The sequence below is a fragment of the Manis pentadactyla genome, chromosome 5, assembly GCF_030020395.1.
Source record: "Manis pentadactyla isolate mManPen7 chromosome 5, mManPen7.hap1, whole genome shotgun sequence".
In the NCBI taxonomy this organism is placed as follows: domain Eukaryota; kingdom Metazoa; phylum Chordata; class Mammalia; order Pholidota; family Manidae; genus Manis; species Manis pentadactyla.
Genome location: NC_080023.1, coordinates 55,658,806 through 55,686,464, shown reverse-complemented (window position 1 = coordinate 55,686,464; position 27,659 = coordinate 55,658,806). Strand labels below are relative to the sequence as shown.

The following is a 27,659-nucleotide window of genomic DNA, read 5'->3' as shown; positions in this document are numbered from 1 at the left end:
TTCTCATTGGCTAAGTTGCTAGAGTAGTTAAATTTTATTTTTTGGAGTAAATTTTTTGTACAAGATACAATGTACATCTTTCCCTTTTGGGGCTTGTGATTGACTATTCCTTCCTGTTGAAGATTCTTCTGTTGTGGTCTATAATTGACAATTCTTCCTGTAATTCATGTGGAGTGGTATAGTTACACGTTCTGTCCTCCCATCTCCACTTTAGTGAGATTTCCCTTTTATTAGTTTTCATAAGAGTAAGTGCCCTAGAAACATAAGCAGTTTCCCTTGAGTTTCTCTTATTTTAAACTTTTCTATTCTTTCTATAAGCCATGTGAAACAAAAGCTCACTATACATAAGATTTTTTATAACTGCTTTAGTGAGGATAATTCACATACCATACAGTTCACCCATGAAATGTGTACAGTTCAGTGGTTTTTAGTATACTCACAGATAGGTGCATATCATCAACACAGTCAATTTTAGACCATTTTCATCACCTCACAAAGAATCACCCTATTTCCCTCTGCACAGCCCTAAGCAACCACTAGTTTTTATGTCTTTCTTCACTTTTCTGTTCTGGACTTTAATATGAATCAAATCATATAGTATGAGTTTTTTTGAACTGGCTTCTTTCAGTTCACATAATATTTTCAAGTTTCATCCGTGTTGTTGATTATTTTGGCCTTTTGTGGCCAAATAATAGTTTGTTTTATGTTTTTATACATTAACTCATTGATGGACATTGGGTTTTTCCACCTTCTGGCTATTACGAATAGTGCTGCTATGTACAAGTTGCTCTGTGGACATATGTTTTCATTTCTCTTGGATATATACCTAGGAGTGAAAATGCTGAATCATATAGTAACTCTACATATAATTGCTCGAGGAACTGCAAGACTGTTTTCCAATTTCAGTTGTTTGTGGATTTTCAAAAAAGACTGTGATAGATTAAATTTAACATAAATCGTAAACTGTCTGTAGGTAATATTTCCCAATGTCCCCTTGGTCATCACTTCCATCTTAGGCTAGGTCCTTATTAGAACACTAGATAGGTCCTAGAATCAGATTTGTTTCCTGGGCTAGCTTTAAGTCCTAAGACCTGAATAGAGTTATCTGATATTTGTTATAGCCAATATTATATTGTTTGCCCACCTGTGTATTGTTTCTACAAGAAATATTTTATGAAAAAATGTAAACAGTATACACTTTTCATTTTCATAGAGTTACGGGAAGCCCAAAGGATCAAGATAGTATTTTGAACTCTCAGATCCCTGGATATACATGCAAGACACCAGCAGATTCTAACTTCGATTCTGGAGAGCCTGAGACTTCAGTTTTGGAAGGAAGGTATGGGCATGTTCTAAGAATACTAGGATTTCCTCACTATATTAGTTATTCATTGCTGTGTAAAAAATTACCTGCAAGCTTAATAATGGCCTTCATACACTTACTGCACTTACTGTTTCATAGTTTCTGTGTGTCAGAAATCTGGGAGAGGTTTGGTTGGCTCTTTTTGGCTCAGGAATTCTCATGAAGTATAGCATTCAAGATATCTGGGTTGTAGTCCTTTGAAGGCTTGACTGGAACTGGAGGATCTCTAAGGTGGCTTGCTCACAGTGCTGTTAGCTGGAGGCCTCAGTTCCTTGTCATGTGGCCCTCTCCATAGAATTGTTCAGTAAGGCAGTTGGCTTCCCATAAAAAAAGTGATCCACGAGAAAGTGTGACAACAGTGGAGGTCATAGTGTCTTTTAGTGACCTAGTTTCTGAAGTTGCACACTGTCACTTCCACTTTATTCTGTTAGAGAAATGTTATTAAGTCTAGACCACATTCAAGGGGAGGGGAATTATTCTCTTCCTATTAAAAAGAGTAGTATCTAATAATTTGTGGATGTATGTTTATAAAGCAAGCATGCTCAGTAAGCAAACCAAATTTACCCACTCTTATAATATCTAAAGTCACATACCCATTTTTAAAATGAAGGAATGATAAATTATAGTCGATTATCAGACTTTAAGGGATTGCTAAGATTTTTTGTACTATTTGGTGGGTTATGAATACTAGACCTATCCTGGCTCTGGCTTCATAACAGGAGGAAAGGGATCTAGGACTGGGATAAGTTGAATAATCTTTGAACAATTTCTGGACTATATTTTAAATTCAATGTGGCTTTGGTGGTATTTTTTTTAAGTTGATTTAATTCTAGTTTTATTTCTTAAAATTTTATTTTTATCAAACAATGTCGAATTGACTTAAAAATCAAAATTCTGTTCCATGAGTTAGTTTTAAAGGTTAGTATTTATCATGTTTAGTAGTCAGCTCTGGGGTTAAATTGTAGTATGTTTTATGCAGCAAGTAAATATATTCTTGATGACCTATAATATCACTATTGGTTTTATAAGAAAGAAACCAATGGCAGTGTTTGGAGAAAAATGATCTGTTAAATGTTAAAGTAGGTAAATTAGTTTATATGTATTATGAAAGCACAGACTATTTTTTTTCTTTTTTCTTAAAGTGGACCTTCCAGGCTCAAGAATTATTTAATGTCTGGAAAGAATAATTCTGATGTGGATGATAAGGAAGTTGAGGAAAGTTCAGGTAAGTTACTATTTTTCTTCTTTTGTTTTCTTTTGTTTTTTTAAATTAAGGTATCATTGATATACACTCTTAGGAAGGTTTCACATGAGCAAATAGTGGTTTCAACATTCAGCTGTATTATCAAGGTCCTCTCCAACCTCACTGTAGTCACTGTGTCAGCATAGTAAGATGTTATAGAATCATTATTTGTCTTCTCCATGCTGTACTGCCTTCCCCGTAAAATACCTATATTGCAAGTGCCAATTATAATGGCCCTTAATCCCCTTCACCCTCCCCCCGCACCCCCTTCCCTTTGGTAACCACTAGTCCTGTCTTGGAGTCTGAATCTGCTATTTTGTTCTTTCAGTTTTGCTTTATTTTTATACTCCACAAATGAGTGAAATCATTTGATACTTGTCTTTCTCTACCTGGCTGTAAGTCCAGGGAGAGGAAATGCTGGGGCAAAATACCTCTAAAAACAGAAATCAGTCAACAGGAGAAATAAAATTTAAAACCCGTTTATTGCTTACAAACTACAGTCCAGGGCTGTCTTTCTCCTCTGCTCCGGAAGAAGCAAAACAAGCAAGCAAGCCAGCTCCTCCCTTTAAACTCTCAGGTTCAGACACACCCTCGGTTGCACAGGAAATTAGATATCGAGATGAACTTCTCTCCACCCCTGAGGATATGCAAATGCACTAAAGCCAGGTGAGATATTCTGGAAATGTTACAATTTTACCCACAGGCCACCCTTCCAGAAATCTCGCCTTACAATCTACTCATTCCCCTTCTTCCGCAATGGTCCCTGGGCAAGAAAACTAGAGCATTGTGCATTGTGACCAGACTAATGACATAACAATAGCAACAGCATAAAATCATGACAATTCTCAAGCTGGAGGATTCAGCTAAGTTCAAAGTCCTATGCATATTAAGTCCATAGTTCGTCTATTCCATAGGCAGGCAGTAGCTGATGGTTCAGAGCAGTCATCATGCAGCAGCTGCAGCCAGGGGGACCATTCAGGCCACAAGGACTGTAGGTGAAAATAACCTTAAAAGTGGTAAGATACATATTTTAATGACCCCAGCATAGGCAAGTCTTGTCCATCAGGTAGGATATATGCAAGAGAGTGGTCTTGTGATTAAACAGTGGCAGGAATGGGATCTTGTCTTGGTCTAGTATACCAGACTTTCACCCCCCTCCCTGGGGGAGTTACAGATGGGTCAATATATAGGGCTACAGGAGGTACATGCACTGGCCATAAAGATGAAACTTCACTGCAAGATGCTCTTACATCCTGGACATTTGGGTACACTACTGTGACCCTTGGGGGCCATGCAGCTGTTACTCTAGGAATACATACAAAGCCAGCTTCCAGGCCTTTTCCCCAAGGTGCCAGAAGGGCCAGCCATCACTGGTCTATGTGTTGAAATGTCCAGGGCCAGGTCCATTCAACAGTGTCTGTAGGGCTTAAGGCAGCCTAGGGGCTGACAGCAGGATGTTGTTCTGCTGGCCATATCCTGGCTTCAATAACTCCTCTTTGGTTTGGATGTATGATTGTATAGGAGAGACAGCAAGGTGTGTGAGCAATCCACAGGGCTCAAAGCTCCTTTATGTGGCTTCTCATTCAGATGCCGTAGCACTGTCCATAGGCAAACTGACCAACACCCTAGAGTATTGGTGTCTGACTTCAGGCCAGATTTCAACAAACCGTTGTATCTCTCTATCATGCCTGCCCCAGTAGGATTATATGGTACATGAAATTTCCACTTTATTTCAAATTGCTGCACCCATTGTTGTAACGCATGTCCAATAAAGTGGGTTCCTTGATTGCTTTCAGTTACCTGCAGACAGCTATAGGGTGCAGAGATGCTCCAGGTCCCTCTTGGTGTTTTGCTGATCTGCACAACGTGCAGGAAAAACAACCAATAGTCCAGTAGCCATGTCCACACATGTCGTGGCATACCAATATCCTTCTGATATGGGCAGAGGCCCAGTATAGTCTATTTGCAACCTGACAGGGGGTATTGGCCCCCTTATTATTGTCCCATTTTGCTGTGGGACTTGACGTAAGTCCCTTTTAGAGCACACAAGGCACTCCTTCCAGGCTCTGCTGACTTCTTCAAAGTCTGCTTCATCATTCCCTGGGGATCCCAAAGGCAAATGGCCAGTCACATGATACAGAGTAACAGTCTTAGTCTGACCAGAGGTCCATAGGTCTTGCCAAAACTCTTGCCCCTAAAGGGGCTGGTGACCAACCATCCAGTTGACATACCATGTCGGTAGTCACAGGGTCAAGCCCCGATAGACGGCCCAGCTGTCAGTCCAGACAACTATGGGGAGAGGCTCCTGGGTGATCTCGAGCCATACTGCCGGCAACTCAGCCCCATTGACTGCTTTTCCCCTCTCCATCCTCCATCCATACTGTCTCAGTCTTAGAATAGAAAGCCACAGCCCTCCACTTTGGGAGCTGCCCACAACTGGAGCCTCCTGTATTCCAAGCATCTTCAGGTATAGGGGCTTTTCTCTCTTGATAAGGAGTCTTGGCTACCAATGGCTCAAAAGCAAGTTCTTCCTGCTTTCCATTGGTATAGGTCACGGCCCCAATAAGCATTGGAGTTCTCCACTTAAGGGGCTAATAGAGAGGGTGCTGTGCTGCTGTAGATATGCACCCCATTTGGCCAGTGTAGGTATCTGTGCCATGCTACTACTCCATGGCCTTTGGGTCCAGTTTTGCACCCACCCCGCGATGGGATAGGTGGTTATTACCTTGATTGGAGCTGTTCCAGCAATGGGCTTCATAGCCAGCAAGGCATGGTTCACAGCAGCCAGTTGCTTCTCTATCAAGGTGTACTGTACCTCTGCTCCTTTCCATAGTTGTAACCAGAATCCAATAGGTTGGCATGTCTGTTCAAGCTGCTGCCAAAGACCCTATCCATAACTATCTTTGGTTACATGAGCATCTAGTTCACAGGGCCTTGATCAGTTCATTACATTCAAGGCTTGTACAGCCTTGACTGCCTGCTTGGCAGTAGTAAAAGCAGCTGCACGTGTCTCATCCCAGTCCCACCTGATGCCTTTTTGTACGAACCTGTATAAGGGCTTCAGAATTTGTGCCAAGTGTGGGATAAACACTCTCCAGTAGCCCAAAAGACCCCAAAACTCTTGTAATACTGCCACAGTGGTAGCGGTAGGGAAAGCCTGGACCTTGTCTCTAACTGGTTCAGGAACAACTTTAGTTTTACCTGTCCAGACAACTCCCAAGAATTTCACAAACAAGGTCCCTGAACCTTGGTGCTGTTCACAGCCCATCTTTTTTCCTGTAGATGTTGCAACAGTTTAGGAACTGACCCTTTTAAATCTCAAAGAGAATCATATGTGAGCATAATATCATCATTGTAGTGATACAAGTGCACTGTTGGCAGTTTCCTCCATGTGGCCAAGTTCTGGGCTACAAGTCCATGACAGATGGTGGGACTGTGGAAGGACAGTGAGTGTCCACTGCTGGCCTTCCCATGTGAAAGCAAACTGTTCCTGGCTTTCTTGTGCTATGTCGGTAGATAAGAAAGCATTAGCAAGGTCTACTACATAATGATACTTCCCAGTTCATAGCTGAGGGTGTCCAGAATGTCTGCTATAGAGGGGACAGCAGCATGCAAAGGGGGTGTTACTTTAGTCCCTGTAGTCTACAGTCATACACCAGGAGCCGTCTGGCAACTGGCCACACTGGGGAATTAAAAGGACTATGAGTGGGCTTTATGATGCCCACCTTCTCCAACTCCTATAGAGATTCTCCAATTTCCTTGTGCCCCCCAGGCAATTTATACTGCTTAATATTTGTCACCCGCTGAGGTACAGGCTAAGCTACAGGTGGGTGCTTAGCATGTCCCCACAGAACTGCTTTACCACACATACCCTTAGTGTGAACTCACCTGCGGTGGTCTGTAACCACAGGCCCTGTAGGATATCTACCCCCAAAATATATTCAGGGATTGGAGGAATGTACACGGTATACTCCTTTGGGTGGGTCAACACCCTATCCCTAACGAAATTTGGGCTTTCTCACTCTAATTGCCTTACCCCCATAGCCATCTATCACAGCAGGGGTCCTGGGAATATGTTCAGGCTTGCCGTGAATCAAAGAACACTCAGCTCCTGTGTCCACCAGTGCCAGGACACGTACATTCACAGCTGACCAATGAACTGCTAATTCTACATGTGGCCTCTGGTCTGCACCACTTGTCCCCCAAGGTGGGGACTTTGATCCCCCCCCCCCAATTAAACTGCAGTGCCCAATCCTCCTATGGGGGTGATGGCTCAGGTGAATCCTGAGTACTGTCTCCCATGAAGTTTTGCAGGGACACAGGCTGGGCATGAGGCCTTGATTCTGGTTTCTGTGTCCTGGACCTCAGCGGCTGGAACTGCTGCTCTGGCTTTAATTGGTGCCACAGTTCTAACAATATTCTATTGGGCTGTCCATCAAGTTTTTCTTTCAGTACCCCAGTCTTTATCAAATCAACCCATGGGCTGCTTTTAAAAACGGTCCTTCAGACCTTCATGGAGCCTTTTGCACTTCTCCTTTCAGTCATGGCCTGTACTTCCCTCCGTGCCCTTATTGTTTCAACCTCCACCAGATCTGCTAAAGTACAAGTAGCCTCCCTTATAGGTTGCCCTAGGTGAGGGGCAAAAGTATTCACTAGGGACCCGAAGAGAGATGTGGGAGCTGTATGCAGCACCAGGTTTCTTATTCCCATCAGGGCCCTGGGGGTCCATATCAGAGATGATGTTTTTCATACCCAATTCCTGCAGTACCTGTGGAGCTCTGCATACATTTTCCAACTGCAGGGAAAATATGGTAAATCACCTTGATTAGGCCAAACTATACTGATGGCAGCTGTCAGCCATTCCAAGAGTGTCTGATTACCTGAGGTGTGACAGGCATTTTGCAACCGCTGCCAGAGGGTAGGGTGAATCGTCAGGGAAGCCATTCGACTTATCTCAGTATCTGACACAACAATGTTTTCCACCCCCATATCTCAGAAAGGTAAAAGCCATGTAGGCAGAGATTCCAGTGGCCTCTGCCTATACCGGATTCTCATGTCCACCAGCTCATCCTATTTATACGGGTGGAGCATGGAGTGCTCCACAACCTGGGGAGGGGGCTACTTCTCCCCCTGAGAAACCTGCGGTTGTTTCATTTTTATTTTCTTAATTACAGCTGGGCTGCTTTTAAAAACAGGAGAAGATGGTACCTCCATCTGTAGCCTGGGTGGCAGATCTGCCAATGGCCCTGCTTCCTCCTCTTCTCCCTCGGGCTTCTCCACCAATGGCTCCTCCTCTACCATTTCTGGGGCTGAAGGCACTACTCTTTCCTCCCCTTCACCCCCAGCCTCCTGCAATGTATCTTTTCCCGCCATCTCCCCTCTCACCGCTGCTAATGAATCTTGTAGGAGCATGACCTGCCTTTTCAGTGTCTCTCTTCTTTAACAGCATCCCATAGGTTATTGCCCAGGTCCTCCAAGTGACGCTGAAGTGTCTCTCTTCCACCTAAATCCCTTGATAATCCTCTCTTTCTCCTGTATAACATTTTCTACTATCTTGATGAAAAGAGACCATACAATGCCAGCCGCTACACGGCCCCCTAAGGTCTCCAAGCACTATTCCAATTCATGGAGGACTAATGCTGCAGCTTCCAGTGTTTCCATCCTTCTCCAGTTCTGGGGAAGGCCTCACCCCTCTAAGAGGTACTTTACCCAGACCAATTCCCCACTAGGGGTTCCCAAGTTGGAAGCCCCGCAGTTGGGGGGATAATAACAGGTTGAAGTGGCACCCTCTGCCGCTGTATCCACTGGGGCCTCCTGACCATCCACAGGAGCAGCCCTCCCAACATTCACACCCATTATGACAGATTTCAGGTTCAGAGGCAACCTGCCAACTGCCGCCAGATGTAAGTCCGGGGAGAGGAAATCCCGGGGCAAAATATCTCTAAAAACTGAAATCAGTCAATGGGAGAAATAAAGTTGAAAACCCATTTATTGCTTACAAACTGCAGTCCAGGGCGATCTTTCTCCTCTGCTCAGGAAGAAGCAAAACAAGCAAGCAAGCAAGCCCCTGCCTTTAAACTCTCAGGTTCAGACACACCCTCGGTTGTCCAGGAAATTACCCATTGATATGGAAATGAACTTCTCTCCACCCCTGAGGATATGTAAATGCACTAAAGCCAGGCGAGATATTCTGGAAATGTTACAGTTTTACCCACACTGGCTTATTTTACTTCTATATTGGGTCTATAGATAGTTTTATTATATCTTCTTATTGGACTGACCTCTTTATCATTCTGTAATGTCCTTTTTTGTCTCATTATTTCCTTTGTTTTGAAATCTATTTAGTCTGATCCAAGTACCTCTATTCCTGCTTTTTTCTCCCTATTATTTGCAACCAATATTGTTTTCCATCCCTTCACTTTTAGTCTGTATATGTCTTTGGGTTTGAAGTGCATCTCTTATAGGCAGTATATACATGGGTCTCGTGTTTATCCATTCTGTAACTCTTGTGTCTTTTGATTGGTACATTCAGTCTGTTCACATTTTTCACATAAGGGTGATTATCGATAGATATATACTTACTGCCATTGTAGACTTAAGAGTTGTGGTTACCAAATTTCAGAGGCAGCTTCCTTACTAATAGTCTGTCTTAACTCACTTACTCTGTTATTTTGAGCACAATCTAAAGGTTCTTTTTTTCCCTCCTCTTTTTCTTTTTTCTCCTTCTCCACACTTTATATATTAGGTGTTATATTCTGTACTCTTTGTGTATCCCTTGACTGACTTTGTGAGTAGTTGATTTAATTTTGGATTTGTTTAGTAATTAATTGGTCTTCTTCCTTTGTGGTTTTCTTTTATCTGGTGACTGCTAAATAGCCTTAGGAGCACTTCCATCTAGAGCAGTCCCTTTAAAATACACCTTAGAGATGGGTCGTGGGAGATAAATTCTGTCAACCTTTGCTTATCTGAAATTGTTTAATCTCTTCCTCAAATCTAAATAATAATATTGCTGGGTAAAGTATTCTTGGTTGGAGTCCTTTCTGTTTCATTGCATTAAATATATCATGCCACTCCCTTCTGGCCTGTAAGGTTTCTGCTGAGAAGTCTGATGATAGCTGATGGGCTTTCCTTTTTTAAGTGGTCTTTTCTCTCTCTCTGGCTGCTTTCAATACTCTCCTTGCCCTTGATCTTTGCCATTTTAATTATTATATGTCTTGGTACTGTCTTCCTAGGGTCCCTTGTGTTTGGAGAGCTCTGCACTTCCATGGCCTGATTGACTATTTCCTTCCCCAGATTGGGGAAGTTTTTAGCCATTATTTCCTCAAAGAGACTTTCCATCCATGTTTCTCTCTCTCCTTCTTCTGGGGCTCCTATAATGCCAATATTGTTCCATTTTGATTGGTTGCATGGTTCTCTTACTATTCTTTCATTGCTAGAGATCCTTTTCTCTCTCTGTGCCTCAGCTTCTTTGTATTCCTGTTCTCTAATTTCTATTTCATTTACTGTCTCCTCTACCTCATCTAATCTACTTTTAAATTCCTCCACTGTATGTTTCATTTCAGATACTGTATTTTTCACAGTTTCTGTATGTTTCTTGAAGTCCTCCCTGAGATCTTGAATATTTTTCTGTAGCTCTGTGAGCATGTTTATGATTTTCATTTTGAAATCTTTATCAAGAAGATTGTTGATTTCAGTTTTCACTGAGCCCTCTTTCTGCCATCTTTTCACATATTTTTGTTTGGACAAAATTCTTTTTACTGTTTCTTTTTTCTAATGATTACTATGGAGTAATAACTGTGTGTATGCAGCACCATATAGTGCCCAGAAGCTCTACTTTCTTCTGAGCACCTGTACCAATGGCGGGTGTTGCTGGAAGGAAAGAGCTCTTTCCTGCCTTTCAGGCTGTAATGCCTGCCTCCACTGCCAGGCCCAGTGGGTGGAGCATGCAGAGAGGAGCCTCTGCTATGCCTCTGTTGCTGCCATAGGTGGGGCCACTCTCCCTCTGGCCTCGCGTAATGGTGGGGGCAACAGGTCAGTGGGACTGATGCTTGCTGGGTGGAAGGAGCGGCCCACTGCATACCTCAGTTGGGGGGCTCAGTGCTGCCTTGCTAGCCATGGGAATAGAGCGTCTAACCTTCCTGGGAGTTCCCAACCTGCTGGTCTGTGTGTGCTAGGATGTTTTTGTTCACCTGCTCTTTCTCCTGAGCAGCAAGTTCTGTGTAATCTTTGCCCTTTTTGTGCTTCTTGTACTGTTGGGAAGTCTTCCTAAGTTTCCGCCTTTCTTTTGTCTCAGTGGGGCCTGTTGTGCATACCTGTTCTCCACAGGCGGCTGGAATCTCAGTCTCTTCGCGATTCTGTGTGTCTTTGCTTTCCAACCCCACTATCTCCAGAGCCCCATGTAATGTGGGCTGATGCTCCCAGAGCAGATCTCCAGGGCTGGGTGTTTAACTCTCCTGGGCTTCTACTCCCCTCCCTGCTCTGTTTCTCTTCCTCCTGCCTGTGAGCTGGGGAGGGCTTGGTTCCTGCCAGATGTAGGCAGTCAGTTTTGTAGTCATTGGGTTGCTCTTTGAGCATTAGTTGTATTTGCATGTTATGTGTGGTTTTGGGAGGAGGTTTCTGCCTCACTTTACATGCCATCTTCTTTTTCCTAAGTCTGTTTTTCTACTTCACAGATTTTTTTGACATGCATACAGAGTAAGGTATGCTATGTTTTATTTAAATTATTTCCATTGCATGCATACTGAGTACTTAACTCTTAAGAGCCTTAGTATATGTTTAGAGATTTCTAAGACCTTACACCTAGCTGAGAAAGATGGATCAAGAGGGAGGAAACAAGGAGAATGAGAGAGATGAGTGATAGTCCTTTCTTTGAAATAGGACATAATGAAATAATTGGCACTTAAGATATCTATTCCAGTATTTAAAAATGTTGGGTATAAGTGAAGCAAGATCAGCCATGTGTTGATGATTCCTGAAGCCAGGTGAGTGGTGGGTATGTCAGGTTCATCATACTATTTTGAATATGTTTCCGTTGAATACTTTTGTAAAAATGTTGGAATTTTGAATATGTTTGTATTGAATATTTGTTCATTTTGAATGCTTGAAACTTTGTAATAAAGTTTTTAAAATTCCTCTTAACAGAAAATTCTATAAATTTTATGTCCCTAAAGAATGTGTGCTTAGAATATACTGTTATACTGTTTTTTTCTTTCCTAATTCACTAATTCTTTTCCCTTAAAATTTTTTTCTTCCTGTGTTCAGATTTTTTAAATATTTTTGCCTCTAAATTAAATGTTTTCTATATTTCTCTAGTTTTATTTGGTAAAGAAACAGGTGCGTCTTCCTGAGTATAGTTTTGGCTTAATTTTATAGGTTTTTTTAAATGTAGTGTTCTTATTGTAGTATTTTCTGAATTATAGTGATTTTTCCTTGATTCAGAAGTTATTAGAAAGAGTACAGTAGTCAAAAACTTGGTCTCCAGAGTCAGGAACCTGAGATGGAATCCAGCTCTACCACTTACTTTCTGTGTTTTCTTGAGTAAGAAATTTTAGTGTTCTTAGCATGTTTCCTTATGTATATATTAAATGGTACTATCAGTTCCAATCCCATACATTGATATAAAGATGAATACACATTCCTTGCTTAATTTAATACCTGGTATATGTTAAATATGTAATGTTGGCTGTTCTAAGAAGTTTTGTCTTGTTCTTTGTTAATAATTTCTAGTTTCATTGTTCTAGAGAATGTTGACCTATATTATTTATCCTTTGCATTTATTAAGGTTTTCTTTGTTTTCTAGAGTATGCTTAAAACACATAAATTTCAAGCAAGAATTTCATAATTTTTTCATGGGTATTGAAAAATAATTTTTTTGTTTACATATATATATTTAAAAACATGTTATGTATATATACTTTTTTGTTGATAATGTAAGTGGATAAGTATTTTGTAATATACTCTGGGTATTTGTGGAGCTCTTAAATATTTATGGAATATTATGTAATACTACTATGTATTCTTCTAGAGGGTAGGGATGTAATGAAGAAAACTGGCAAAAATTTCTGCCCTCATGGAGTTTAGTTTTGGTGGGGTGACAATGGAAGGCAATAAAAAAAGATAACAAAACTTAGTATCTGTTGGATGTTGAGAGTAGAAAAAGCACTGGTTTTAGGGGAAATGGGGGTTACAGTTTAGGTGATATGTAGAAAAGGCCTCACTGAGGAAGTGATCATTTGAGCAATGATATGAAAGAGATGAGAAAGCAAATCATGCAGCTTATGAGAAAATAGTGGTTCAGGCAGAGGGAAGATTGAGGGCAAAGGTCCTGATGTGGCAAAGAGTCTGCTTTGATTGAGAAACACAAAGGAGACCAGGAGGGCTAGAGCAGAGGAAGAGAGGGATAGAGTAGTAGGAGATGAAGTCACCGAGATAACAGGAATGAAAGATTACATAATATTATAAAGGCTATTGCAAGGATTTTTGGCCTTTACTAGAAGAGATGGGAAGTTGCTAGAGGGTAAGCAAAGGAGAGATGTGATGGACCTCTAAAGAGAGTCAACTTTGGCTACTGTGCTAGGGATAGTTTTTGAATTTGAGGGGACCAGTGTTAGGTTGCAAGCTGGGAGACCAATTGGTGAGACAATAATCCCAGTAAGAGGTAGGGTGTTGGACTAGAGTAGTAACACTGGAAGGTGGAAAGCAATGGTAGGATTTTAGTTACTTTTGAAAGGTAGAATGCAGGATTTTCTGATGGATAGATTGAGTGGGGTGTAAGAAAAAGAGATGTGTTAGGGATAACTTTAAAGTTTTTGGCCTGACAATCCAAAACAATGGTGTCATTGCTTGATTTGGAGACTTATGAGGGAAGGAACAGATTTTTGGGGAAAAGAAAATCTTACAATTGGATATTTTACATTTGATATTATTCTGATCCTTTGTATCCTTTTATTTACTTATTTAATTACAGTATCATTGATATACAGTCTTCTCTTGGTTTGAAGTGTACAGCATAATGAGTGGCTCAACAGTTACTGCTGTTACTCAATCCTCACCCCCACTAGTGGTTACTATCTGTCAACATAGGAAGATGTTACAGAATTATTTTATGTATTCTCCATGCTGGACTAATATCCCTGTAATCAGCCTAATATTATGATTGAGAATTTTATGCCCTTTAATCTCCCTCCCCCTTTCCACCAACCCACCACCACCCTTTCCCTAACATAACCACCAGTCACTCCTCAGTGTCTGTAAGTCTACTGCTATTTTATTCATATTGTTTTGTTTTGTTTTCAGATTCCACAATCTGTGAATTCATATGGTATCTGTCTTTCTCCACCTGGCTAATTTCACTTGGCATAATACACTCAGTTTATCCATGTAGTCACAAATGGCAGGATTTTTTCTTTTTTAAGGCTGAATAATATTCCATTGTTTATATGTACCATATCTTCTTTATCCATTCATCTTTTTTCTTGGACACTTAGGTTGCTTCTATAACTTGGCTTTTGTAAATAATGTGGTGAAAACAGGGATGCATGTAGCTTTTCAAATCAAGGATTTTGTTTTCTTCAAGTAAATTCCTGGAAGTGGAATTACTGGGTGTACAGTATTTTTACTTATAATTTTCTCAGTAACCTCCATACTGCTTTTGACAGTGGCTGTATCAATTGACATTCCCACCAGCAGTGTAAGAGGGTTGCCTTTTCTCAAAATCCTCACCAGCAATTGTTATTTATTTTCATTTGGACAGTAGTCATTCTAATAAATCGTATGAAGTAGTAACTCATGGTTTTGTTTTGCATTTCCCTGATGATTAGTGACGTAGAGCATCTTTTGATATGCCTGTTGGCCATCTCTCTTTCTTCGTTATAAAAATGTCTGCTTGGATCCTCTGCCCATTTTTTTAATCAGGTTATTTGTTCTTTTGGTGTTGAGTCATATGACTTCTTTATATATTTTGGATGTTAAAACCTTATTGGATATATCATTTACAAATATAGTCTCCCATACCGTAGGTTGCCTTTTTGTTCTGTAGATAGTGTCCTTTGCTGTATAGAACAGTTTTAGTTTGATGTGGTTCTACTTGTTCATGTTTCATTTTGTTTCCCTTGCCTGAGATGTGTCCAGTAAACAATTGCTCATGCTTATGTTCAGGAGATTTTTGCTTATGTTTTCTTTTAACACTTTTATGGTTCATGTATTACATTTAAGTCTTTAATCCATTTTGAGTTTACTTTTCTGTATGGAGTTAGACAGTAATCCAAATTCATTTTCTTGCATGTAGCTGTCCGGTTTTGCCGACACCAGTTATTGAAGAGACTGTGTTTTCCCCATTGTATATTCATAGCTCCTTTATTGCATATCACATGTAGGTTTTTAATCTGAGCTTTCCATTCTGTTCCACTGATCTATGTGTCTGTTCTTGTGCCAGTTCCATACTGTTTTGATTACTATAGCTTTGTAGTACAGCTTGAAGTCAGGGAGTGTAATACTCCCAGCTTTGTTCTTCTTTCTCAGGATGCTTTAGCTATGTTTTGTCTTTTGTGGTTCCATATGCATTTTAGGATTATTTGCTATAGTTCATTGAAAAATGCCATTGGTGTTTTGATAGGGATTGCATTGAATCTGTAAATTGTTTTGGGCAAGATGGCTATTTAACACTATTAATTCTTCCTATCCATGAGCATGGGATGTATTTCCATTTATTGGTGTCTTTTTAAATTTCTCTCCTGAGTGTCTTGTAGTTTTCAGGGTATAAGTCTTTCAACTCCTTGATTAGGTTTATTCCTAGGTATTTTATTCTTTTAGGTGTAACTGTAAATAGAGTTGTTTTCCTGATTTCTCTTTCTGCTAGTTCATTGTTAGCATATAGGAATGGAACAGATTTCTGTGTATTGATTTTGTATCCTGCAACTTTGGTGAATCCAGTTACTAGTTCTAATAGTTTTTTGGTGGAGTCTTTAGGGTTTTCTAAATATATAGGCATCTGCAAATACTGACAGTTTTACTTCTTCCTTACAAATTTGGATGTTTTTTATCTTTATTTTGCCATGGCTAAGATCTCCAGTACCATGTTGAATAAAAGTGGTGAGAGAGGACATGCTTGTCCTGTCCCTGATCTTAGAGGAAAAGCTCTCAGCTTTTCACTATTGAGTATGATGTTAGATGTGTTTCTTGTATATGGACTTTATTGTGTTTAGGTAAATTCCCTGTATAACAATTTTGTTGAGAGTTTTCATCATGAATGGATGTTGAATTTTGTCAAATGCTTTTACAGCATCTACTGAGGTGATTGTGTGGTTTTCATCCTTCTTTTTGTTAATGTAGTGTATGATGTTCATTGATTTATAAATATTGTATGATCCTCGCATCCCTTGAATAAATCCTACTTGGTTGTTGCGGATCATCCTTTTGATATATTTTTGAATTCGGTTTGCTAATGTTTTGTCAAGGATTTTTGCATCTGTGTTCATCAGGGATATTGCAGTATAATTTCCTTTTTCTGTAATGTCTTTTCTGGTTTTGGTATTGGAATGATGCTGGACTCATAGAGTGAGTTTGGAAGTAGTGTAGTCCCTTATCTTCTACTTTTTGGAACAGTTCGCAAAGATTTGGTATCGACTCTATTTTAAGTACATGCTAAAATCCAGCTGTGAAGCCATCTGGCATGGGATTTTGTTTGTTGGGAGTTTTTAAAATTACAAATTGAATTTCTTTACTGGTAATTTTTCTGTTTAGATTTTCTGTTCTTCCTTGGTCAGTCTTGGAAGGCTGCATTTTTCTAGGAATTTTTCCATTTCTTCTAGCTTTCTTTCAATTTATTGGCATATATTTTTTCATGGAATTTTCTAAATAATTCTTTGAATTTCTATGGTATCTATTGTGATTATTCCTTTTTCATTTCTTACTTTGTTTATATTTGGATGCTCTTTTTTTTTTTAATAAGTCTGCCTAGGTGTTTGTCATTTTGTTTATTTTCTCAAAGACCCAGCTTGTGTTTTCATTGATTTTTTTTATTGGTTTATTCTTCTCTATTTTATTTATTTCTGCTGTGATCTTTATGTATTATGTTCCTCCTATTAGCTTTGGGTTTCATTTGTTCTTTTTTTCTAGTTTCTTTAATTGTGAATTTATACTGTTCATTTGGGATTGTTCTTGTTTCTTGAGGAAAGCCTGTATTGCTATGTACTTTCCTCTTAGAACAGCTTTTGCAGTGTCCCACATATTTGAACTGTTATATTTTTGTTTTTATTTGTGTCCTTGTATTGCTTGATTTGTTTTAATTTGGTCATTGATCCATTGGTTTTTAGAAGCCTGTTGTTTAGCCCCCATGTGTTTGCAGGCTTTTTCGTTTTTCTTTGTATAATTTATTTCTAGTTTCATTGTGTTCTGAGAAGCTGCTTGATACAGTTTCAGTCTTTTTGAATTTATTGAGGCTATTTTTGTGGCCTAGTATGTGATCTATTCTGGAGAATATTCCATGTACACTTGATAAAAATGTGTATCCTGTTGCTTTGGGTGGACTCTCCTGTAGATGTCTGTTCAGTCCATTTGATCTAATGTATTATTCAGTACCTCTGTTCCCTGATTTATTTTCTGTCTTGTTGATCTATGATGTGAATGGTGTGTTCAATTCTGCTTCAATGAATATGCTGCAATCTATTTCTCCCCTTAATTCTGTTTTTTTACATATTTATATGCTCCTGTGTTGGATACATAGATATTTATAGTGCTTACATCTTGTTGGACTGTCCTCTTTATCATTATGTAATGTCCCTTCTTTGTCTCTTGTTGCTTTCTGTGCTTTGAAATCTATTTTGTCTGATGTAAGTACTGATATTCCTGCTTTTTCCTCACTATTATTTGTATGAAATATCTTTCCATCTCTTTTAGTGTGTGTATATCTTTGGGTCTGAAATGAGTCTCTTGTCGACAATATATAGAAGAGTCTTGTCCTTTTTCTGTGTCACCCTGTGTGTTGATTGGTGCATTCAGTCCATTTACAGGTAATCTTACTATTGATAGATATGTACTTATTGTCATTTGTTAATTGTTTTTTGATCGTTTTTGTAATTGCTCTCTGTCCTTTATTTCTCTCTTATACTCTTCTCTTGTGATTTGATGGTTTTGTTTAGTGTTGTGATTGGATTTCTCTTTTTTAATATTTATGTATCTGTTACAGGGTTTAGGTTTGTGGTTACCAGAAGGTTCATGGATTGATTCCTAAGTATATATAACAGTCTATATTAAGTTGATGATTGCTCTCTTTCAAACATGAAATCTTAAAGTGCTTCTTTTTTATTCTACTTCCTTCTCCACACTCTATGTATTAGATGTCATAATCTGCATTTTTTGTGTATACTTTGGCTGATTTTATGTATAGTTGGTTTTACTACGTTTATTTTGTTTTCTTTTAATTTCGTACTTTCCTGATAAGTAGTTTTTCTGCTATGTGTATTCTGGATTTATTTTCACTGCTGAAAACTTTTTAGGCCAAGAACATTTCCATCTATTGAAGTTCCTTTAACATATCTTGTAATGCTGGCTTAGTGGTTATAAATTCCTTTTGCCTTTGTGTATCTGGGAAATGGTTAATCTCTCCTTCAAATTTGAGTAATAATCTTACTGGGTAGAAAACTCTCAGTGGAAGGTCCTTCTGTTTCAATTCATTAAATATTTCATACCACTCCCTCTGGCTTATAAGATTTCTGCTGATAGGCTGATGCGGTTTCCCCAATAAGTGATCTTTTTTCTTTCTCTGGCTGCTTTCAGTACTCTCTCCTTATTCTTAATCTTTGTCATTTTAATAATTTTATGTCTTGATGTTGTATTTCTGGGGTTATTTTTGTTAGGGGGCTCTCTGTGCTTTCATGATCTGAGTACCTATTTCCTTCCCCAGATTGGGGACATTTTCAACAGTTACTTCCTCATAGAGACTTTCTGTCCCTTCGTCTCTCTCTTCTCCTTGTGGTACCCCTATTATGTGAGTATTGTTTCACTTGGAGTTGTCACACAGCCCTCAGCATTCTTTCATTCATAGAAATTCTTATTTCTTTCTGTTCTTCAGCTTTGTTTTTTTCCTGTTCTCATTTTCATTTCATTGATTGCCTTTTCTTGGCAACCATCTGTTATTCATTCATTCCATTGTATATTTCATTTCAACTACTGTATTCTTCATATCTCAGTGGGTCTTTTTCAACTTGTCTGTCTCTTTATTGATGTCCTTCCTGAGATCATCACTAATTTTCCACAGATCAGTGAACATATTAATGATTCTTATTTTGAAATTTATTAAAGAAGATTAGTGATCTTCATTTCATTTATTTCTCTTTTTGGTGTCTTGTCCTGTTCTTTTTTTTTTTTTTTGCATTTTAAAAACATTGTAATACTGAAAGCAGCCAGACACGAAGTGTCCATTTTGTCTGGTTCCATTTTTTTTTTTTTTGAGGGGGCATCTCTCATATTGATTGATCAAATCGTTGTTAACAACAATAAAATTCTGTGTAGGGGACTCAATGCTAAATGCACAATCAATAATCCACCCCAAGCCTAATTCTCATCAGTCTCCAATCTTCTGAAGCATAACGAACAAGATCTTACATGGTGAACAAATTCTTACATAGTGAATAAGTTCTTACATGGTGAACAGTACAAGGGCAGTCATCACAGAAACTTTCGATTTTGATCATGCATTATGAACTATAAACAATCAGGTCAAATATGAATATTCGTTTGATTTTTATACTTGATTTATATGTGAATCCCACATTTCTCCCTTATTATTATTATTATTATTATTATTTTTAATAAAATGCTGAAGTGGTAGGTAGATGCAAGATAAAGGAAGAAAACATAGTTTAGTGCTATAAGAGAGCAAATGTAGATGATCAGGTGTGTGCCTGTAGACTAAGTGATTATCCAAGCTAGACAAGGGCAATAAAACATCCACGGATGCAGAAGATTTCTCTCAAAACAATGGGGGTGAGGTTCTAAGCCTCACCTCTGTTGATCCCCAGTTTCTCACCTGATGGCCCCCCTATGACTGTGCCTGTCTTAGGTTGTTCCTCCCTTGAGGAATCTTACCCATCTCTGGCTAACCAGTCATCTTCCGGGGCCATACAGGGAAATGTAAAGTTGTTAAGTGAGAGAGAGGCAATATTGTTTGAAAAGATTAGCTTTTTACTTCTTTGCAGATTTATGCCCTGTGGCTTCTATGCCCAGCGTTTGTCTTGAGGTATCTTTACCACTTGGAAGAATTATGATACTCAGTAAATTTGATATGAGGCACGAATTCTATTTAAGGGTAGTAATTAGGAAGGAAGAAGAAAAGCTATAGAAGTAGCAGGTGGAAGAAAACATGGGAAGATTGATTATTTCTTTGACATATCTTCTTGTAGAGTAACTTCAGCATGTATAGGTTTTAAACTACTAATTAAATTGCGCACACACATTAACATAATAGGAGTACAGTTACATAACCAAAGCATACCTGTAATTACCAGCCATCTCCAGTGAAACCAAGAAAACCAGATAGGCACCTTAGGCATTTGTGAAAACTTATCTATGATATGGTGGATATTGTCCAACTGAACTTGAACAGTCTGAGAGAAATCAGACAAATTAAAACAACCCATTCCTGGGGACTGTTCACATCCCATATGTTCTTTTAACAGTAAATAGTCTGTAGTTGTAAGATTTTGGAGCGCTACAATTTGCACTTCTCCTAATTCTTGGTTGAGTTCCAACAGTATAGATCCAGTCAAATTTGTTGTTTTACTGTATGCACAGGCCAGTTTAGATATATCCTTCTTCATTCCCATGGCAAGTCCAGGAACGGGTGGGATGAGTGCATCTACAGCTGTAGCAGTGCGTGGATCTTTGTTGGGGTTTTTGATGATCATCTTCTGGCATGAGTCTTCCAGAGAGTGCTGATGTTGGAAGTTCTTTTTCATATCGTATCTTAGTTCATTTTCAGGGTAGCCCAATTAGGCTTTGATCCTCTGTATAAACACAAACAGACCGTTTGCCTACACTTTTATATGCCCTTTATACCCTTGTGTAGAACTCATTGGAGGTCTCCACACAGGAACTGCCTTTTTTTTTTTTGGTGTCATTAATCTACACTTACATGACGAATATTATGTTTACTAGGCTCTCCCCTATACCAGGTCCCCCCATAAACCCCTTTACAGTCAGTCCATCAGCATAGCAAATGTTGTAGAATCACTACTTGCATTCTCTGTGTTGTACAGCCCTCCCCTTTCTCCCACCTCCCCATGCATGCTAATCTTAATACCCCCCTTCTGATCCCCCCTTATCCCTCCCTACCCACCCATCCTCCCCAGTCCCTTTCCCTTTGGTACCTGTTAGTCCATTCTTGAGTTCTGTGATTCTGGTGCTGTTTTGTTCCTTCAGTTTTTCCTTTGTTCTTATATTCCACAGATGAGTGAAATCATTTGGTATTTCTCTTTCTCCTCTTGGCTTGTTTCACTGAGCATAATACCCTCCAGCTCCATCCATGTTGCTGCAAATGGTAGGATTTGCCCTTTTCTTATGGCTGAGTAGTATTCCATTGTGTATATGTACCACATCTTCTTTATCCATTCATCTATTGATGGACATTTAGGTTGCTTCCAATTCTTGGCTATTGTAAATAGTGCTGCGATGAACATAGGGGTGCATTGGTCTTTCTCATACTTGATTGCTGCATTCTTAGGGTAAATTCCTAGGAGTGGAATTCCTGGGTCAATGGTAGGTCTGTTTTGAGCATTTTGATGTACCTCCATAGTGCTTTCCACAATGGTTGAACTAACTAACATTCCCACCAGCAGTGAGGAGGGTTCCCCTTTCTCCACAGCCTCGCCAACATTTGTTGTTGTTTGTCTTTTGGATGGCAGCCATCCTTACTGGTGTGAGGTGATACCTCATTGTAGTTTTAATTTGCATTTCTCTGATAATTACCGATGTGGAGCATCTTTTCATGTGTCTGTTGGTCATCTGTATTTCTTTTTTGGAGAACTGTCTGTTCAGTTCCTCTGCCCATTTTTTAATTGGGTTATTTGTTTTTTGTTTGTTGAGGCGTGTGAGCTCTTTATATATTCTGGACGTCAAGCCTTTATCGGATTTGTCATTTTCAAATATATTCTCCCATACTGTAGGGTTCCTTTTTGTTCTATTGATGGTGTCTTTTGCTGTACAGAAGCTTTTCAGCTTAATATAGTCCCACTTATTCATTTTTGCTGTTGTTTTCTTTGCCTGGGGAGATATGTTCAAGAAGAGGTCACTCATGTTTATGTCTAAGAGGTTTTTGCCTATGTTTTCTTCCAAGAGTTTAATGGTTTCATGACTTACATTCAGGTCTTTGATCCATTTTGAGTTTACTTTTGTATATGGGGTTAGACAATGGTCCAGTTTTATTCTCCTACATGTAGCTGTCCAGTTTTGCCAGCACCATCTGTTGAAGAGACTGTCATTACCCCATTGTATGTCCATGGCTCCTTTATCAAATATTAATTGACCATATATGTCTGGGTTAATGTCTGGATTCTCTAGTCTGTTCCATTGGTCTGTGGCTCTGTTCTTGTGCCAGTACCAAATTGTCTTGATTACTATGGCTTTATAGTAGAGCTTGAAGTTGGGGAGTGAGATCCCCCCTACTTTATTCTTCTTTCTCAGGATTGCTTTGGCTATTCATGGTCTTTGGTGTTTCCATATAAATTTTTGAATAATTTGTTCCAGTTCATTGAAGAATGTTGCTGGTAGTTTCCTAGGGATTGCATCAAATCTTTACATTGCTTTGGGCAGGATGGCTATTTTGACGATATTAATTCTTCCTAGCCACGAGCATGGGATGAGTTTCCATTTGTTAGTGTCCCCTTTAATTTCTCTTGAGAGTGACTTGTAGTTTTCAGTATAGGTCTTTCACTTCTTTGGTTAGGTATATTCCTAGGTATTTTTTTTTTTTTGATGCAATTGTGAATGGAGTTGTTTTCCTGATTTCTCTTTCTGTTGGTTCATTGTTAGTATATAGGAAAGCCAAAGATTTCTGTGTGTTGATTTTGTATCCTGCAACTTTGCTGTATTCCGATATCAGTTCTAGTAGTTTTGGGGTGGAGTCTTTAGGGTTTTTAATGTACAGTATCATGTTATCTGCAAATAGTGACAGTTTAACTTCTCCTACATGTAGCTGTCCAGTTTTACCAATCTGGATTCCTTGTATTTCTTTGTTTTGTCTGATGCCGTGGCTTGGACCTCCAGTACTGTGTTAAATAGTAGTGGGGAGAGTGCACATCCCTGTCTAGTTCCCTATCTCAGAGGAAAACCTTTCAGCTTCTTGCTGTTCAGTATAATGTTGCTGTGGGTTTATGATATATGGCCTTTATTATGTTGAGGTACTTGCCCTCTATTCCCATTTTGTTGAGAGTTTTTATCATGAATGGATGTTGAATTTTGTCAAATGCTTTTTCAGCATCTACGGGGATGATCATGTGGTTTTTGTCTTTCTTTTTGTTGATGTGCTGGATGATGTTGATGGATTTTCGAATGTTATAGCATCCTTGCATCCCTGGGATGGATCCCACTTGGTCATGGTGTATGATCCTTTTGATATACTTTTGAATTCGTTTTGCTAATATTTTATTAAGTATTTTTGCATCTACCATTCATCAGGGATATTGGTCTGTAATTTTCTTTTTTGTTGGGGTCTTTGCCTGGTTTTGGTATTAGGGTGATGTTAGCTTCATAGAATGAGTTTGGGAGTATTCCCTCCACTTCTATTTTTTGGAAAAACTTTTAGGAGAATGGGTATTATGTCTGCTCTGTGTGTCTGATAAAATTCCTAGGTGAATCCATCTGGCCCAGGGGTTTTGTCCTTGGTTAGTTCTTTGATAACTGTTTCAATTTATTTGGTCGTAATTGGTTTGCTTAACTTCTGTGTTTCTTCCTTGGTTCATCTTGGAAAGTTGTATTTTTCTAGGAAGTTGTCCATTTCTTCTAGGTTTTCCAGCTTGTTGGCATATAGGTTTTCATAGTAGTCTTTAATAATTCTTTGTATTTCAGTGGAATCTGTCGTGATTTTTCCGTTCTCATTTTTGATTCTGTTGATTTGTTTTGATTCTCTTTTACTCTTAATAAGTTTAGCTAGAGGCTTATCTATTTTGTTTATTTTCTCAAAGAACCAGCTCTTGGTTTCATTGATTTTTGCTATTGTTTTGTTCTTCTCAATTTTGTTTATTTCTTCTCTGATCTTTATTATGTCCCTCCTTCTGCTGACTTTAGGCCTCATTTGTTCTTCTTTTTCCAATTTCGATAATTGTGATGTTAGGCTATTCATTTGGGCTTGTTCTTCTTCAAGTTTGCCTGGATCGGTATATACTTTCCTCTTAAGAGTGCTTTCGTTGAATCCCACAGAAGTTGCGGCTTTGTGTTGTTGCTGTCATTTGTTTCTATATATTCCTTGATCTCTATTTTAATTTGTTTGTTAATCCATTGACCATTTAGGAGCATGTTGTTAAGCCTCCATGTGTTTGTGAGCCTTTTTGTTTTCTTTGTAGACTTTATTTCTAGTTTTTTACCTTTGTGGTCTGAAAAATTGGTTGGTAGGATTTCAATATTTTGGATTTTACTGAGGCTCTTTTTGTGGGCTAGTATGTGGTCTATTCTGGAGAATGTTCCATGTGCACTTGAGAAGAATGTATATCCTGTTGCTTTTGGATGTAGAGTTCTGTAGATATTTATTAGGTCCATCTGCTCTACTGTGTTGTTCAGTGCTTCCGTGTCCTTACTTATTTTCTGCCCAGTGGATCTATCCTTTGGGGTGAGTGGTGTGTTGAAGTCTCCTAAAGTGAATGCATTGCAGTCTATTTCCCACTTTTGGTTCTGTTAATATTTGTTTCACATATGCTGGTGCTCCTGTGTTGGGTGCATATATATTTAGAATTGTTATATCCTCTTGTTGGACTGAGCCCTTTATCATTATGTAGTGTCCTTCTTTATCTCTTGTTACTTTCTTTGTTTTGAAGTCTATTTTGTCTGATATTAGTACTGCAACCCCTGCTTTCTTCTCACTGTTTTTTGCCTGAAATATGTTTTTCCATCCCTTGACTTTTAGTCTGTACATGTCTTTGGGTTTGAGGTGAGTTTCTTGTAAGCAGCATATAGATGGGTCTTGCTTTTTTATCCATTCTATTACTCTGTGTCTTTTGATTGGTGCATTCAGTCCATTTACATTTAGGCTGACTATTGAAAGATATGTACTTATTGCCATTGCAGGCTTTAAATTCGTGGTTACCAAAGGTTCAAGGTTAGCCTCTTTAGTATCTTACTGCCTAACTTAGCTCGCTTGTTGAGCTGTTATATACACTGTCTGGAGATTCTATTCTTCTCTCCCTTCTTATTCCTCCTCCTCCATTCTTCATATGTTGGGTGTTTTGTTCTGTGCTCTTTTTAGGAGTGCTCCCATCTAGAGCAGTCCCTGTAAGATGACCTGTAGAGGTGGTTTTTGGGAAGTAAATTCCCTCAGCTTTTGCTTGTCTAGTAATTGTTTAATCCCTCCATCATATTTAAATGATAGTCGTGCTGGATACAGTATCCTTGGTTCAAGGCCCTTCTGTTTCATTGCCTTACATATATAATGCCATTTTCTTCTGTCCTGTAGGGTTTCTGTCGAGAAGTCTGATGTTAGCCTGATGGGTTTTCCTTTATAGGTGACCTTTTTCTCTCTAGCTGCCTTTAAAACTCTTTCCTTGTCCTCAATCTTTGCCATTTTAATTATTATGTGTCTTGGTGTTGTCCTCCTTGGGTCCTTTCTGTTGGGGTTTCTGTGTATTTCCGTGGTTTGTTCGATTATTTCCTCCCCCAGTTTGGGAAAGTTTCCAGCAATTATTTCTTCCAACATACTTTCCATCTCTTTTCCTCTCTCTTCTTCTTCTGGTACCCCTATAATACGGATATTGTTCCTTTTTAATTGGTCACACAGTTCTCTTAATATTGTTTCATTCCTGGAGATCCTTTTGTCTCTCTCTATGTCAGCTTCTATGCGTTCCTTTTCTCTGGTTTCTATTCCATTAACGGCCTCTTGCATCTTATCCATTCTGCTTATAAATCCTTCCAGAGTTTGTTTCGTTTCTGTAATCTCCTTCCTGGCATCTATGATCTCCCTCCGGACTTCATCCCATATCTCTTGCATATTTCTCTGCATCTCTGTCAGCATGTTTATGATTTTTATTTTGAATTCTTTGTCAGGAAGACTGGTTAGGTCTGTCTCCTTCTGTGGTGTTGTCTCTGTGATCTTTGTCTGCCTGTAGTTTTGCCTTTTCATAGTGATAGGAATAGTTTGCAGAGCTGGGATGAGTGACGGCTGGGAGAACTTCCCTTCTTGTTGGTTTGTGGCCCTCCTCTCCTGGGAGAACAGTGACCTCTAGTTTCTTGTGCTGGGTAGCTGCGCGCAGACAGGGTTTCTGCTTCCTGCCCGGCTGCTATGGAGTTTATCTCCGCTGTTGCTGTGGTCATGGCCTGGCTCGGGCCTCTGCTCCAAAATGGTGGAGTCGCGTTGGAGGGGAAGTGGCGGGGAGGCTGTTTATCTCTGTAAGGGGCCTCCGTGCTCCCTGCTGCCCAGGGTATTAGAGTGCCCAGAGATCCCCAGATTCCCTACCTCTGGACTAAGTGTCCCACCCTGCCCCTTTAAGACTTCCAAAAAGCACTCGCCTGAACAAAACAGCAACCACCAAAAAAAAAAAAATTAAAAATAAATAAAAAAGGAAAGAAAAAAAAAAGGCCACTCGCTTTTCTTTTGTTCTCCGGCGCCAGCCTCTTTTACCCGCTCAGTGGTCTTCCTGCCCTGTTTCCCTAGTATTTTGGTTCCTTTCCTTTTAAGACTCCCAAAAAGCACTCGCCAAAACAAAACAACAACAAAAACAACAAAAAATCGCTGCTCGATTTTCTTTTGTTTTCCAGCACCGGCCTCCGATACCCGCTCACCCTTCTTGCTGCACTGTTTCCCTAATATTGGTGTCCCTGTCCCTTTAAGACTTCCAAAATGCACTCACCTAAACAAAACAACAACAAAAAAAATGACCGTTCGCTTTTCTTTTGTCCTCCGGCACCAGCTTCCGGTACCTGCTCGCCGGTCTTGCTGCCCTGTTTCCCTAGTATCGAGGACCCCACAGATGCACTGTGTCTGTGCTCTGGTCCGGATGGCTGGGGATGGGTGTTCAGCATTCCTGGGCTCCCTACCGCTCCCCGCTCCGACTCCTCTCCTCCCGCCGGGTGCTAGGGCGAGGGGCGCTCGGGTTCCACTGGGCCGGGGCTTGTATCTTGCCCCCTTTGGAAGATGCTGGGTTCTCGCAGGTATGGATGTGGTCTGGATGTTGTCCTGTGTCCTCAGGTCTTTATTCTAGGAAGAGTTATCTTTGTTATATTTTCATAGATATATGTGGTTTTGGGAGGAGATTTCCGCTGCTCTACTCATGCTCCCATCTTGGCTCCGCCCCCTTGTCCTGTTCTTGTTTGGAATTTACTCCTCTTCTTCCTCTTTTTTTCATGGTTTTTGTGTTTCTTCTTTTATATTAGATAGATCTGCTGTGCTTCCTGGTCTAAAGAGTAATGGTTTTATGAAGAAGGCATCCTTCTTCATATATCTAGAATATGGTATCTAGAAGCTCAGGAGTCTTTACTTTCCAATGTCTGGTTCTCCTTTGTGGTAGAGTCCCAGTTGCTGTTAGTGGAGTTGGGGCAAGGCTGCCTTTCTGTCTTCTGCCAGCACTGGTCTATCTTAATCCACTGAGTACGTTAGTGTGCCTCAGCAGGCCCTTTTGATCACAGCAAAGCAGAGATGCTTCTTCTGGAATTGTGTGTGGGCTGGCCTTTCCTTGTCCTGCAGTGATGGTGGTGATTGTGGTGCTGCTTGGTTGCATGGCAAAGGGGTGCGTTGCACCCAGCTAGGCTGCCAGTGCAGAGGAAGGAGCTCTTGGAGCTGGCTCCTCATGCACCTCCCCAGTTGGGCTGATACAAGGCTGAGATAGCTGGGAAAGCTTCCCTCTGCCTTCCAGGCAG

The 27,659-nt window shown here is 39.7% G+C and overlaps 1 protein-coding gene across 4 annotated transcripts in view; it reads left to right on the top strand.

The window, feature by feature from the left end:
* Positions 1 to 27,659, top strand: part of CENPC (centromere protein C) — a 143,224-nt gene that overhangs the window by 88,106 nt on the left and 27,459 nt on the right. For all 4 annotated transcript variants that reach the window (XR_005031314.2, XM_036918157.2, XM_036918155.2 and 1 more), the window contains exons 11-12: positions 1,214 to 1,339; positions 2,506 to 2,588. Coding sequence is in view for 3 of the 4 variants with exons in the window: in XM_036918157.2 (XP_036774052.2) it covers positions 1,214 to 1,339; positions 2,506 to 2,588 (209 nt within the window). In the remaining variant the exon portion in view is untranslated. The remainder of the gene's footprint in view (positions 1 to 1,213; positions 1,340 to 2,505; positions 2,589 to 27,659) is intronic.